Here is a 15,713-nt window from a genome sequence, read left to right as displayed (position 1 = left end):
GCTCACTAAAAACTACGTCAGGCTTAGATTTTATTTGTCATGTACAGATAACTACTATTAAACCCTTAAAATGTAGCTTATGAAATGTAATGCATGCTTCTTCACCCTAAAATGTTTCTTGTTACGCCCATCCTAATGCATGTGCATCCTGCCCTGCATGCTGACTCTATAGGTTCCCTCAAGGAGACAACCAGACTCATGTTCGATTTCATCCACTTCCTGTAACATGACAATTGACAAAAACATATGTACCATCCTCCGGCACAGATGCACCTGTTCCACACAATGCTCCACTATCAGCTCCCCCCTCCCCTGTTTATTCAACCAACAGCTCCTCTGCCCCCCATATCCCTGCAGGTATTCATTGATCCTTGGGAGGATCAGATAAGACCAAGTCGACCCCTGGGTCACAAATCCAGCCCCCCGCGGGACAAAGACCACTCTGTGGGACCCTCTGTTAGGACCCCCACCTCTGTTAAAGCTTCAAATACCTGCACAGGAACCAAAACCACGATAAGCTCCTGCTCAGGTGTCACCGGAGAGCCAATAGGACTTGAACCGAAGGGGCTCGCCTCCTCAGTTTGGACTGATAAACAGTTAGTGGGTCTGAAAGTTTATTCTTTCGGGAAACTAAGGCTACAAAAGCACTAAAACAGCTTCCACCTTCTGCACAATGAGTCAGGGTTAAACGCTTCTCTTTATTCAATGAGGAGACCACAACTTCTGCAACCACCAACCTAAAAATAAGGTAAGGTGTCCTTTACTGCTCATCCGTTTGTTTTGTTTGGCGGACCTTTGTTGATTCATGATTACAGGTCTTAGTTTGTGGTGGTGTTGCTGTGTAATTTTAATTATACAGTATCTGATTTAAGGTAAAGTGGACAGAGCTTTTTAGGTTCTCTTAGCTTCTAGTTTTGGTTTTTGCAGCACATTTCCTGTCTGGTTCAGTCTCAGTGTTTCCAGCCGCAGCAGGCAGCTGTTTAAATCAAACCCGCTGTACACGACCTGCTTAGCAGACAGACGCAGTTAAGAGACTAGCTGGTGGAAATTGTGGAGCTTTTAGCAGCTAAAGAGACAGATATTGTTTGGAGCTTTCAGAGTTATGGAGCTGTTTGAACCCAAAGCAGAGCTAAAATGTGTTGGATAAATTGGAGTCAACTATAGCAATAGAGTAGGAGTAGAACGGACGTTGAAGAGACGGATGGCTGGTTAGTTAGCTAGGCAGCTTGTCCTTCTCCAGAGTGGGAGTGGGGGAATAAGGCAGAGGGACTGCTATAGACTTTATATAAGAAGTGGACGTAGTCGACGTGACGTCCCTCATTGGTTTGTGGACTGAAGTTTTGAAGCTTTAAGTTTGTCTTTTTGGACATCGCCATGTTGGATATCTGCAACCAGTGAACAGGAAGTGACCATATATGGACGGCGGAGGAGTCTGGTAGAGACGCCGTATACGTCTCTGGTGACGACCTGTCAATCAGTGTGTAGCCCCGCCCTAAAGCATCCCCTGCTTTATGGTCTGTTTGACTCTAAATGGAGCATCATTTACTAAATGAACATCATGCTGTATTGAAGAAGACTTGAAACTAGAGATTGAGACCATAAACTCATGTTTACAATGTTTACTGAGGGAATAAATCAAGAGAGAAGTAGAGTCATTTTCTCATAGACTTCTATACAACCAGAGGAGTCGCCCCCTGATGGACATTAGAGAGAATGCAACTTTAACATTGACTTCACTTTTTATAACTGGAGGTTGCCGCCTGCATTGCCATTTTCTCTAACCACTGTAGTATGGCGGGTTTAGCTAGCTACAGCGCTAGCCAGCCAGCTATATGCCAGTTAGCTAGCTAGATTGTTAACTTCGGCACATTACTTTGCTAATGAGCTGAAAACAAAGTTGTCACTCATCTGATGTTGCTTTCCAACGCTGTGACAAGAGTGAGCGGATGAAGCATTCATTTGTTATAATTTCATCTAGCTATTGTTACGACTCCACTGCTCGTTTTAGTCGTGTTTTTAAAACCTCAACTCATTGAGTCGGTCTAGTTCATATGCTGGTTTGCGCTCTACAACAGCAACAGTGAACAAAAAAAAACGGCTGCTGCTCTCTATGTTGATCAAAATAAGAATTTTCGTTCTACTTCATATTCTCCTATCCTATTTCTATGGAGTCAAATTACCTTTGGAGAAAGCCAGCGATTACTGTCTCTTCAAAGTAATTGCTGCTGAGGCTCATGGGTTATATGCGCAAGCTATACTGAGGGGGGAAAAGTGATAAAACAAGATGAAAAGAGACAATTAATAGTCATGACATAAACCTATATATCATAGTTTATTTATGGAAGATGGATTATCCTTTTTTGTGATACATTTTCGAGATTAAACAAGCATCAAGGGATGGGTTACGAGTTTGTTGAGCCTCAGATAAAGCAAATAATGTGTTATCGGAAGTGTCCATGCATTAATCAAAATATAATTCACCAGCTGACAAAGAACAAGAAATAAGAGCTTTAACCCTGCTAGTTTACCCGCATCCCCTTCATGACCGCCCTCCATTCAGCACAAAAACAGCAATGATTGGTGGCTCCTTGCATTTCTCCACTCCACTATAAACCAGATTGTGACTCCGCTTTCTTGAAGACAAATATACAGTTTAATAAAATGGTCTTTTTGCTCTTTTGACGTAAACCTCCATCGATCTAAACGACCCTTTGATGTCATTCGGATGCATTAGCTTGTCTACCACTTCAGCTTTAAGTCGACATTAAAGATGTAATGAATGAATGTATATAACTGCATTAAGTAGACAGCTGACCTCCGCTGCGCTGCAAGGACATCAGAAGTACTGATAACTCCGCTCTTAGTGAAATTTGCTTGGGGCCCTTAATAACAGTAATGATACACTTCATCGCCTCGCCTCGCCGAGCGGAGCCACAGGTGGGCTGAGCTGTTTGAAGCCATTAAAGACTGAAAACTGGCGAGCGGAGAAGGTCGTCCGTCTCGTCTGGAGCGGCTGTAATGAGGGGGGTAATTTATGGAGCTGGGTAGGTAGATGTCGGGGTAAATTCAGGTCTCTATTACACAGTGAAAAAAAATGATTGGGTATGAGGTCCCCACATCACCTGTGGGTTAGGGGGATGTTGCAAGTGAGTCAGAGCCAAGCTTTTTCAATTATAATACCGTGGAGCTCATTCGTACCTTCCTTGGGCATTATTATTTTGCACCTCCTTTGAATAACAGTCACTGCAATGACACTTCAAGCTCAGAAGCAGGACCTGTGGTTGTGTAGAGCAGTGGTTCTCAAATGGGGGTACGTGTACCCCTGGGGGTACGTGAAGGCACTCCAGGGGGTACGTGAGATTTTAAAAAATATATATATTTAAAATTAGCATCCATTCAAAAATCCTTTAAAAATAGTTATTTAATAAATATTCAATAAAATATAATTGTAAGTTCATAAACTGAATTCAATGCAATCGTCAGTGTTGACAGTTTAATAAATCAGACACTGATGGCAGAGCGCTTAGTATTACATCTTTTTTTCAACCAAAAATGCTTGGCGCTGGTTAGGGGGTACTTGGCTAAAAAAGTATTTCACAGGGGGTACATCACTGAAAAAAGGTTGAGAACCACTGGTGTAGAGAATTACAGCAGCGTCTGCATGCTAAAACAAAATTTCATATTGCGAATTGCGAAAAGGATCCTGAGTTGTGTACCATAGTTTAGTTTTTTGAGTGGAGCTTTTCCTTTTCCAAATTGTACAGTTTTACAGATTGTAAAGCCCTCTGAGGCATATGTTTGATTTGTGATATATGGCTAAACAAATATAATTGAATATAAAATGTAAATTGTAGTCTTATGAATTATTTTATGTTGGGAAAGTTCAAAACATGAAATGAAACACTGTCTGGTCAATTATTTACAATAACAACAGGATGATCTTTTGATGGCTGTGAAGGCTGATGCTATTATTTTTAATTAAATCAATGAAAAATAAGACCAAAAGCACCGACCTCCAAAAGTCCGCCTCTCAATACTTTCTAACTTCCTGTCTGTGTTTCTTTGCTCGAAGCCCATTGGTTCCTTCTGAAGATGTAATTCAATAAAAAAAAATATAAAAAAATGTAAAGGCTCAGTATTTTCCTAAAACATCTGGTCACTGTAGTTTCAAACAAACAAACATGACAAAATAGCGATTTGTTGCAGAACTATTTTCAGCAGCGGATTAATCCACATTTTGTGCTCTAGTGTGGGATTGAGTCAGAATAAACTACAGTGTGTTCATGGTAAGAAAACTGTGGCTAATTGATGTACTTTTTATAGTTTTTGTACCTGTACCGGCCAACAAACTGAGCAAATGTTTTACAATAAAAGAACTGCAAAGTTGAAGCTTTGCTTTGCAATAACGATGATCCGAGCACCATTTGTGTCTTTCTCTGTTGTAATGCTCTGAGATTTTCCCCATTTTGCTCCTAATTGAAAAGTTCATCATGAAACATAAGCCTTTTTTCCTCTGAATGCAGGTACGAGTCATGTTTCTGATATGGATTTTCATGCTATCTGCTGTTCCAAACGGTGAGTTCCCTTCTACGTACCCTGAAAAACACGTTCAAACCTGGTTTAAGGGCACATTCAGTCGCATCTGGACCAAAATTCAACTCAAGGCTGACTTTTCTGTGATGGTTACATGTGTTTTGTGTCATTACACTAATGGGGTTCACTGATGTGTTAAATGTTAATCAAATAACTATATTATAATAATGACTCATCTTTGTCTTCAGCACTTTCTGCCAGCTCCATCTCCTGCCGGGACCCAGAGGCCGGCGACCAAAACACAGATCACATGACCGGTGAGGCTGAAACATCAATATGACACATGAGACATATAGCTCTGCTTAATATCAATTAATGAATCAGCTAATCAGAGTCGGCGATTTATTGGTTCACAGAGATCAAAAGATCAGTCACGCAGCATTTAATATGAGAACCAAAGGTCAGAGTGCTGATGGGGGTTCAGTATGTTCACTGTCATACACTGCTAAATATATCCAGGCAAACCATCAGTTAGTATTTATGAACAAATATCTAAATTGTATGCTAATCTGACTGCTCAAAAACGGAATATTAATGTATGTAAGGTATTTTAAAGAAGCGGTTTTGTTTCCTAAACCTAACTGTTGGTTTTGTTAACTTAACCTAACTGTTGGTTTTGTTGTCTAAACCTAACTGTTGGTTTTGTTTCCTAAACCTAACTGTTGGTTTTGTTGTCTAAACCTAACTGTTGGTTTTGTTGTTAACTGTTGGTTTTGTTGTCTAAACCTAACTGTTGGTTTTGTTGTCTAAACCTAACTGTTGGTTTTGTTTCTAAACCTAACTGTTGGTTTTGTTGTCTAAACCTAACTGTTGGTTTTGTTGTCTAAACCTAACTGTTGGTTTTGTTGTCTAAAAACTAACTGTTGGTTTTGTAAACCTAACTGTTGGTTTTGTTGTCTAAACCTAACTGTTGTTGTCTAAACCTAACTTTGGTTTTGTTGTCTAAACCTAACTGTTGGTTTTGTTGTCTAAACCTAACTGTTGGTTTTGTTGTCTCTAACTGTTGTTTTGTTGCCAAACTTAACTGTTGGTTTTGTTGTCTAAACCTAACTGTTGGTTTTGTTTTCTAAACCTAACTGTCATGAGACTGTGTTGCGTAATCACACTCCATGATGCATCCGGTTGTCTTTATTATCAGCAACATTTTCTCATCCAGCTCAGATGATAATTGCTCCGACTGACATCTTGTTTCCCAACAATCGTCCAGCTGCTTCATCCCCGCGTGATATTTGAGTTGTATTTTCTGATGTTGTTGACATCAAGGTCGACTGATTCGCAAGCTGTGATGTTCTGGGACACCTACAGTCCTGATCAGCACCGTGGGTTGAACCCGGCATGTGGATAATTGTGGCCTAAATAATTTTCTGCCCCGCATGCTTCTCTGGACTCGGTTTACCTGCCGACAGGATTATCTATGATTAAATCACTCCGCTCCCCACCTGTGAGATGGAGGAAATGAAGTTCCCTCCATCACATCCTCCGTGTGTTTCATCGCTTCCTGTTTCCCTCCTCCTCCTCCTCCTCCTGCAGATTGTCTCGGCCTACGCTTCACCTGGCTCCACTCGGTCTTCGATAACTTCCCCTCTCTGCTGAGCTTTACTCTGAAGCTCCGCTGTGCGACGGGGCTTTGTCCACGCGACCTGGAAGACTACGGCTGCTCCTGCAGATATGTGGCCTCTGGAAACCCTGTGGATCCTCTGGACATGTGAGTAAGACCCGATCCAAATGTCCCCCCTAAAGACCTTAAACCCTAAACCGCTCAGGGACTTTACTGACATCACCTGGTAAAATGGTTTCAGTGTGAAAGGCTGCAAGGGGATTGAACTGCTATTAAACACGAATGTGACAGCACTTTGCTGCAACATGTCACGTTACCATGACAACGTAATAACATGTTATGTACAATTGTGGGTATTTCTTTTATATTTTTTTTACTTTTCTTTTTATCAAAACAGCTTTAATAACATTCAGATTTTTTTATGAATAAACCAGCTGTGTTATATAGTCTCTGCTGACATTCCTCTGATTCTATATGTTTTTATGTACCAGTAAATTTAATATGCCGGACTTTTTTTTTTTTACGTCTCTGGCTTCCCTTGGCTCTATGGATTGTGGGTAATTCCCTTGGGCAAAGTCTGCAGAAATGCGGACTTACAGAAATTGTTCATAAAGACCCTCAAACTCTGGAGGATTTGACAGTGGGACAGAACTAAACCCTGGACTTTGAAGGGAATGAGCCTTAAAGTCCATGAGTCTGGACAGAGAGGATTTGAAAACATTGTGTCTGATTGGTACTGATAAACAAAACCCTTCTATAACATGAGACCTTTCATTCGTTTAATGAGGTGAGGGAGTACAGGGTTTATCTGGAGTCCCAGTGGACCAGCAGTCCTCAAAAGACGGCCCCAGGAGTTCACAAGGTAAAGATGTGGAGGTCAGATAACCCTGAAGATGACTGCCATGTGGAAACGTTGTTCATTTTTTAAATATCTTTTTGCAGCTTGGCTTCGAGTGTGTCACTATTTTCCTTTACACTAACTGGATTGGAAAGAACAAAAAGCATATTTTTTAGGCTTCCATCATCTTAATATTTTCTTTGAATACTGGAATATCAAATCAGTTGGCTTTGTTTAAAGGGACAACGAGGCAAAAAGGTTGAGAATCACAGCTTTAAACAGGGGGAAGTCTGTCACAAACACATCTGACAAGAACTCCTCAATAATGATTTAATCTTTATCCCAGTTTAACCATATTGTGCTTCGACACCCTATGTGGACTTCCTTCCTTTTTTTGGTTACTTATTTAATACGTATAGCTCTCTTGTTTCTTCTTTGCTGCAGCTGCTGTGAGACTCACAGGACCTGTTATCAGAACGCTGCCCCCTGCAGGCAGGAGCTGCCTCCTCTTCCCAACAACTTCACCTGTTCAGCTGCAAACTCCAGCTGTGGTAAGACTTACAGTTTAAAGGGGACATTATGGTAAAATGTGCTCAGTAGCTTTCTTGTTGAGAGTAAGGTGAGAAAGTCATTCTTGTGTCTGTGAAGTAAATATGTCTGCTGGGTGACTCACGGTAGCACCAGGACTTCAGGAAGTAACTGAGACCGGGCCAAGAAATAGTCATTAAAGTCTCATTAAAGCCACAAATTGTTTTTTTTAAACTTTCAAACAAACAAGATCAAACCTTAGACTGTTTCTAAAAAGTGAACTTAGTCACCGCCGCAACGTCCCCCATTGGTTTGGTGACTACCGATATACAACCTAGAGTTTGTCATTTTTGCGGTCGCCATCTTGTTTTTTTTAAGACCCAGAAGTGACCATACTTGGACGAGAGGGGTGGCGCTAGCAAGGCCAAGTACTGCTAAGTAACCAGCTATTTCTTAGCGTAAGGTTCCTAGCCTTGTTATCAAGGTGCATCCATAATGAATTATGTTTGCTAGTGAAGAACAGGCTTTTTTGTAAAGTACTTACCAGAATTCATGAACAGCCAATCGGCCACTTTATTATGAGGTTCTATGGGGTTTGGGATTGAGCCTCAAGTGGCCATTTGAAGAACTGCAGGTGTAATTTAGTTTATTTCAGACAGAGCTAGCTGTTATCCTGTTTCCAGTATTTGTGCTAAGCTAAGATAAACTAAACAGCTTCTAACTGCTTCATATTTGGCGTACAAACATGAACGTTTGTCATTAAATCTTCTCATCTATATATATATATATATATATATAGCTGATATAGCACTTATCCTATCGTAGTAGTTTGTAGCACTTATCTTATTCGTGATAGTTTTAGCACTTATTCTATTCGTATTAGTTTGTTGCAATTATTGTTTTCGTAGTAATTTGCTTCTGCACTATACTTTTGCTCTGGTTTATGCTTTTAGATGCTTGTTTAAGAAAGGAGATGCACTTATGACTTCTGGTGACTAGTAGTTCTCTTGAATACCTATGTTGAATACACTTCCTGTAAGTCTAAATGCTTTGGATAAAAGCGTCTGCTAAATGCTATATGACTGTAATGTAATGTAATGTAATATATATATATATATATATATATATATTTTTTATATATATTTTTACCTTAACTGTTACCATCCACTATTACACCAATAAATAAAAACTGTTGCACCAGTGTCTCTACATGTCTTTATGTTTAATAGATGACAGAACTGTGTAAGGACATTAATTAATGCTCTTTTCTTGATCACGGAGATGCTGGTGATTGGTGTCAGCAGACGCTCTGTGAATGTGACCAGGCTGCCATCGACTGCATGACTCAGAGCTCATACAACTCTACGCTGAGAGGCCTCGCCGAGTCGTCCTGCTCCGCTTCAAATCAGACAGGTAACTGCAATAGAGGAGAAACGAGGACCGCGGCAACACTAATGTTTTATATTCATGGTTTTACTTCCAGAAAATATGAGTCTTCTGAACCCCAAAACCTGCCTGCGGGATTATGAGGCATGTTTTCCTTAAACAAACTACACCGTTTATCATAATCGTCAGATTTTGTAGTTCATCAAAAATTCATTGAAACTTTCACTAAACTTCAGGCTGCTGAAAACAGAGCAGAGAGGAGAGGAAAGGTTGTAAAAATGTTAATAGTTCAATATATATAGCTACTTTTTCCCCCACCATTGGTAAAATGAATTATAAAATAATTTAACTTCCTTTTTTTCCCCTTTTTTATGTTTTATGGCATTGTAACTGTGTTATTCTGCAGGACTATTATATTGCAGTGAAAATAAAGGCCACACAGAGAAAAATGTGGGAGGAGCCTAAACACGCCCCAAAACTTCTTGGGGTTCAGAAAGTTTTTTTTATAGATAAGAGATCAGTGGTGAGGAGAAAATGACGGTTAGACAAACTGTTTATTTCACTCAGCTACAGACACATAGAAATACCAGGATGCTTTTCTACTTTATATCAGCAATCTTACAATAAACACCAATCACTCTGCTCTTAATGTGCATTAAATCTGAATCTGAGCTCTGCGTTTGACGTCCTCGTGAAAGGATTAAATAAAGAAACAAACGTATTTCTTTCCCAACAGCAGCCTGAGTCTCTCATTAGTGTGATTCTGTGTTTCAGATGTGTTCAGCAGCACTGTGGAAACCACCGACGCCTTCAGAGGAGCAGGTGAGCCCGACTGACATCAGCACACTTCAGCTGATCGAATGACGCAGAGTCAGCGAGCTCACAGAGAACAACAACCTCTCCAAAGACGTCCATGTCAGCTCTCTCCAGACAGTGCGTCAGTCCTGGTGGCGTCAGTTTTTCCCGAGCTGGTCAGTCGATGTTGAATCAAAAGGGGGAGCGATTGATTAGGTGGGAGCGTAGATGGATGAATCACACCTCTCAGCCTCTCAGCCAATTAAAAAAGAATGACCTCTCGGTGCTAAATCCTGCAGCTTCCTGCCCACGCACCGCTGGAAAAGAAAGAATCAGAGTTCCTTTGATCTGCCTCTCAGTCTCAGAGAACCAGGAGGAGTTTATTATAGAAGACTACTTCAGAGGAAGAGTTGTGTAAAGCCTGCTGGATTCACGGTTAAAGTCCAGTTTCTCTGTTTGAATACGTATTTTACAGGTTGAACTTTGTATGTTCTCCAGGCCAAATAATCGTAGAACTAAATGGAAGCTTGAAAGCCCCTTTGATGAACCGTAGAGGACCAATTAAAGAGGAGCTTCTCACTGGATCTCTTCTAGCTAAAACACTTTTTGTTGCTCTATTGGTTAAGATGTGTACTAAGAGTCCACATTGCATTTTTTTCTCAGCACCACCGTCTTTATTTCAATTGCTTCCAATTAGAGAAAAGAGTGCACGTTGCAGCCTCGAGAAAAAGTGCTGCACAAACTCGTCTTTTCCGAGCACTGCGCCTTCTCTTTGCCTATGCCGCTCCCAATGCTTCTAGTTTCTTAACTTTTAAGAAAATTGCTGGTGATGTCACTTTAGAAAAAATAGTAGTAGGTAAAGTTTGCTTTGGCAGCGTCTTTATGTGTCAGACAGACACTTTCATACAAAAGAGCGAGTATTGATCTTTTATCGCTGTACGGGTTGTCTTCGACGGATCGTTCTCCTTGGTCTACGACTGTCAGATTGATCGGCGTCAAGCTCAGAGTATGAGGTCAAGCATCCTCCGGTCGATGCTCATGTTCAAACAAATAGATAGTAGCCCAATGAATATAATAAATAGCAAAAGGTAGATGCTAGTCTATCATACAACAGTGATTATACGATGTCAAGATACTGTTTTGATGGAACGCTGGGGTGAAGTGCTCCCCATGCAGCGCCCTGCAGGAAAATAACACAAGATTGACAATTAGTCTTGAACCGCTGACACAACATCACACCTGGATGTGATCAGGTGACATCTCTTGTGCCTGTGACCACACCCACCTGTGATGTAGCCAGGTACTATGGTGCATCGAGTGTGGAAAACACACGATATCACTGCTAGTTGGTGAGGCAAGCAGGAATATTAAACTAGATGTAGTAACTCTTTATAAGAGCGGGCAATTAGAACAAGAATTTATGTTTACTTCTACTTATTCAGACTCAAATTAAAGAACATCACAGGGCTGTATTGGGGTCTTGGTTAAATACAGTCCAGTCTGAGTATAAAGGTATATCAGAGACTTATGGGATTATAATAATAAGAGACAGAATCTTGAATCTCTAGAGAGTTATTTTTGTATCCTCCGTGGTGAACCAAAGAAATGCGTCATCCTGCAAAGAAGGCAGGATGGTATATAATGGAAAGTGGCTCGACTTTTGCTGCAACAAAATGCAACGTCACTCTGTGTAATTTGTGCGATCGCACATTCCTTCGTTGAGAAAGAAAGATAGTTATTACCCATAACGACAACAAGCCTGTCTGAAGCGCCACACTGCTGTGCAGCATCCTGCCACAGATGTGTGACTCAGACCAGATGTACCGGCTTGTTTTCATCTTCTCACTGACACCTGCAGCAGCATGACGACAGCATCCTGAATGTTGAGCCGGATGCTCGTCACGTTTGACATTATCAGAATCTATTTGGCCAAGTATCCGTACACGAACAAGAAATTTGACTCCGTTTTTCTCAGAAATATAAATAACAGCTGGGGTCAAGGACAACCAAGCAGCACAGATAAAGGTGAAGAATAGACTGGACTAAAAATATCTGTATACAAGTCAAGTGTTCTGTAACTTGTAAACAAAACAAATAAGTGCAAAGAATATAAAACAGAAAGAAATATATCAACAGTGGGCTGAGAGAAAAGGGATTTTATTTTTGCTGTATCAAAATAAAGGAGACTATCTTTCATTCGTAAAATTGTAATTATTATAGTCTTTGACCAGAGGTGGAAGATTTTTAGTAGTACTACTACTAGTGTAGAAATACTCTATACAAGTAAAAGTCCTGCATTCAAAACAAGTACAAAAGTATAGGCATCAAAATATATTTTAAGTACTCATAATGCAAAATGGCCCATTTCAAAAATAAAACATTTGATATAACTGGATTATAATTATTGATGCATAAATGTGTTAATCGCCTTAATGTTGCAGCTGGTGGAGCTTATTTTAAACTGCCGGTTAGTTTGTGAATTTCACCAAAGGATCAATAAAATCTCATCTTAACCTATAATAATACATCATAATTTATTTGTTGATCGTATATGGATTTATTAATCTGAATATCCAAAGCAAGTACAAATGTGTACTTCATGTACTTAGTTATGTTCCACCTCTGTCTGTGACCACTTGGGCTCAAACAGACACAGTTTTATGTTGAACGGACTCTTTGGAGTTTATTTATCTACAGTAGAAACTGAATCGTCTGCTCTCATCATGTCCTTTTTCATTTTCATTCTCCATATTTTCTCTCTGCAGTAAACGACTCTCTCAGCCACCAGCTCTCCAACTCTTCCTTCCTGTCAGCAGGTAAAAAACCTTTGTGGTTGATTTCACTTTGTGACGCATCAGTGCGTCTCAAAAAATCGGTTTTGATGGGAGAATTTAATAATGCTTTTTTTCTTTTTTTAAAGATCAATTTTCTGGATACTTGTTGAGTAAAAACTTTAAACAACAAATATAGCAATGTTAAAAAAAAAAAAAGACAAAACTAGAACACAATGAAAGAGCAGAATCATACTGTAGAGGGACAGAAACATTTACCATGAAATGTACATATTTTTGTGTAGCAGAAATATGTTTATGAGGTTTGTTTGTTGATCCACTTGAGAGCTTAAACCCAGACTGCCCCAATGTGTTGATCATGAATTAAACAGTGGATGATGCAGGAGATATATCTGAGTGCACAAATTAAAAAAAAAAGCAGAAACGTTTAAAAAGTTCCTGCTCCAAAACATCTCCATTATTTACATGATCAATGTGTAGGAGTGTTTGTGAGGCCTTTAATCATGAAAAGTTAATTTAATTCATTTTATTTTCAGTAATCCTTTCATTCACCACTATCTTCAGAGTCATATTAGATTGATAAATATATTTATTTGTGTCATATTTCTTCAGAATATGTCTAAATTACCTTCATAGAAAAGACTGGACGAGCAGCGCCGTCAAAGCTGATTTACATGTCGTGTTCTGAGCTACTTTTTGTAAAGAGATTAAATAAACAAGATACAGTGACATCGATTGATTTAGCTTCTTATTTAAACGCTCTTCCATCACCACATGGTGGCTCAGCTGGGACTCGGGCAGTCCGATGATCAGTGCGTCTTGGATCTGAGTTGTTATTGTGTGTGACCAGCAGAGATGGACCAGCTAATGACCGGCAGGGTGGAGAACCGGAGTGACGCCGTGGGGTTGGACGGCGACCTCGTCACCCCGACGCCGGGCACGCCCCCCCCGCTGACACCTGCAGGTATACGCTCTCTAATTGGTCCACGGGTCACAGGTGTCACGCGTGGACGACATGGGCGACAGCTTGATGAGTTAAAGATCGAAGGGGTCGGTACTGCAAAGGATGCAGGTGTCGTTTATGGCGATGAAGATGACATTTTATGAATCCTTTTTGGGGACAGCTTTTCATTTCAGCAGAGATAAATGACTCAACGCAATAAGGGTCATTACAATGTGTTCATTAAATACAAAAACATTTTTTTATCTGCATCTGGACCTGCATTAGAAGGTTTTTTTGGTGTGGATTTGTTCATTCATGTTCCGCAGAGGATGAACCCGACTCACTTTGATGATACCCTGACTTTTTCCCTCTCATTTTTGGCTTTTATTGAAATATTTCCCAAACTATTCAAGAGATTGCCATTAATTAAAGTACTAACATTCATGGTCCCAGGTGGATGAAGTCCTAATGATCTCCATTTTTCACGTAGCATCAAATTCTGTACGGTCAGTCACGTTTACCAGACAATAAACCCCACTGACTCTTGGATTCCTCTGACTTTTCCTCCAGCACCAACATGAGGTTCAAATGATGTGGTTTTTACAATTAAATGTCTTAAATTGCATTGATTAATAAATTGCTTTAACTTTGCAGGTATTGGTCAACTCAGTCGACTGAGTTTTCTGCAAACCAACGATATGTTGAATCTTGACGTTTCTCAACCCAAAATATTAATATTTTCATATTAACATTTCTAAATACATGTTTATCGACGATGTGGTGTTTTACCCGCTTTTGGCACTTTTACCATTTCGAAACATTCTCATTCAAGTTTAGGTTTAGAAAACAAAACCACTAGGTTTAGTTAAAAAAATGGTTTGGGTGAAAATGGGTATATTATTTTTGTTTTTTACACCGGACACTAACACCGGTCTCCTGGGTGAAAGTCATGTGTTTGAAAAATCCATCCACCCCAACTTTTATTAGACATGTATTTTAGACACGTCAAAAAGAAACCTAATCCAGAAAAAAGTGTCCTCTTATCTAAATTGACAACGCAGTTCAGTTGCTTGGAAAAGGAATTTGTTGAGGAAGGTAAAGGTGGTGCAGAGGAGGTAGAGGGGAGAGAATCGTCAAACACAAGTTACATCTCTAAAGGTAAACCGCTACATTCTCTCGTTTGCATTACTTCCTGTGATCCTCCCTGAAGTACTTTTCTGGCAAACTTGTGGTTTTTTTTCTCCAAGCTGTTCATAATTACATTTGGCTCGTCGCAGCTTCACAAAAACACCAGAAATAATTTCCCCGCTGTTGGTCTCCTGCTGCTCGCTGACTCACTTGGCTCAGACGTTTCCTGTCGTGTCCTAAAGTGTTGCCGCTTTTTTTCTTTTTTCACAGATTTGAATGAGGCTGTGACAGAGGAAGCACTCCGGCTGCAAGAGATAAATAAGAATCAAACGACCCACAATCCTCCAGCAATCAGCGGCGGTGAGAAAATAACGCAGTCTGTCTCGATCACCATTTGATTACAGGAATGTTCTCCTAGTTTCTTTTATATATAAAAGAACAGTTGGTGATTATATATTATTTTATGCTGATGACATGATAGTGTTCACATGTTTCTACTGATTCACCCGATGTCCAATTCATAAAAAGTTTTCTAAAAAAATGTCAAACAGGAAGTGATGCATTTTAAACTTTGGTTCTTTTTGAGTAAACAGTAAAAAAGTAGGAAGGAAAGAATAAATAAGATTTACTGTCTTGAACTTCAGTCACTCTGGTCTTGCTTGATTTTTAGTGAAAAATGTACATAAAAACTAACATTTTTAAAAACAGAATTTTAAACGAGAATATGTTTGAAAGAAGAAATCTTACTACAATTGAAAAACAGTTCAGTCATATTTGTTCTGTTATTGGAGGCTACTTAGATATGATACAGTAGATGCTATGAAACAGATGTTACGTTTACAATCTCATATTAAGATCAAAAACATTAAAACTCACACAGACATATTAACATATTAAATACTTTTCACATTCTCCGTTGCAGATTCCGTTCTGTTCGTCCACGACAGAGAAACACTGAACGAATCAGACTCAGAGCCGAGCAAACTCTCTCCACTGAGCTTCGGAGGCAGAAACGCAGAGACGTCTTCAACGCCAGCGAATTCCCACGCTGACATCACGACTTTGGATCTGACTACAACTTTTCCGAGGACTACAACTCCCAGAGAGGCGTCACCAGCTGGTCTGGAGAAGTCATCTGAGGAAGGTGGTTAA

At 39.9% G+C, this 15,713-nt stretch overlaps 1 protein-coding gene across 1 annotated transcript; it reads left to right on the top strand.

Moving 5' to 3' along the window:
* Positions 1 to 2,895: 2,895 nt before the first annotated feature.
* Positions 2,896 to 15,713, top strand: LOC129116968 (otoconin-90-like). The gene is made up of 12 exons (XM_054627582.1): positions 2,896 to 2,937; positions 4,524 to 4,575; positions 4,782 to 4,850; positions 6,124 to 6,298; positions 6,948 to 7,013; positions 7,434 to 7,540; positions 8,799 to 8,930; positions 9,678 to 9,725; positions 12,464 to 12,514; positions 13,344 to 13,454; positions 14,832 to 14,921; positions 15,484 to 15,713. The coding sequence occupies exons 1-12, from the start codon at positions 2,896 to 2,898 to the stop codon at positions 15,711 to 15,713; spliced, it is 1,173 nt and encodes a 390-aa protein (XP_054483557.1).

Source organism: Anoplopoma fimbria, chromosome 3 (genome assembly GCF_027596085.1).
Source record: "Anoplopoma fimbria isolate UVic2021 breed Golden Eagle Sablefish chromosome 3, Afim_UVic_2022, whole genome shotgun sequence".
Lineage (NCBI taxonomy): Eukaryota > Metazoa > Chordata > Actinopteri > Perciformes > Anoplopomatidae > Anoplopoma > Anoplopoma fimbria.
The sequence above is the reverse complement of the archived record's forward strand: the minus strand, read 5'-3'. Positions and strand labels throughout refer to the sequence as shown.

Excerpts from the sequence above, each read along its gene's own strand:
- LOC129116968 (XM_054627582.1), top strand. The coding sequence starts at position 2,896 with ATGATACACTTCATCGCCTCGCCTCGCCGAGCGGAGCCACAG. Across the intron at positions 8,931-9,677 it reads CTCCGCTTCAAATCAGACAG|ATGTGTTCAGCAGCACTGTG; the intron begins GTAACTGCAATA and ends TCTGTGTTTCAG. Across the intron at positions 9,726-12,463 it reads CGACGCCTTCAGAGGAGCAG|TAAACGACTCTCTCAGCCAC; the intron begins GTGAGCCCGACT and ends TTCTCTCTGCAG.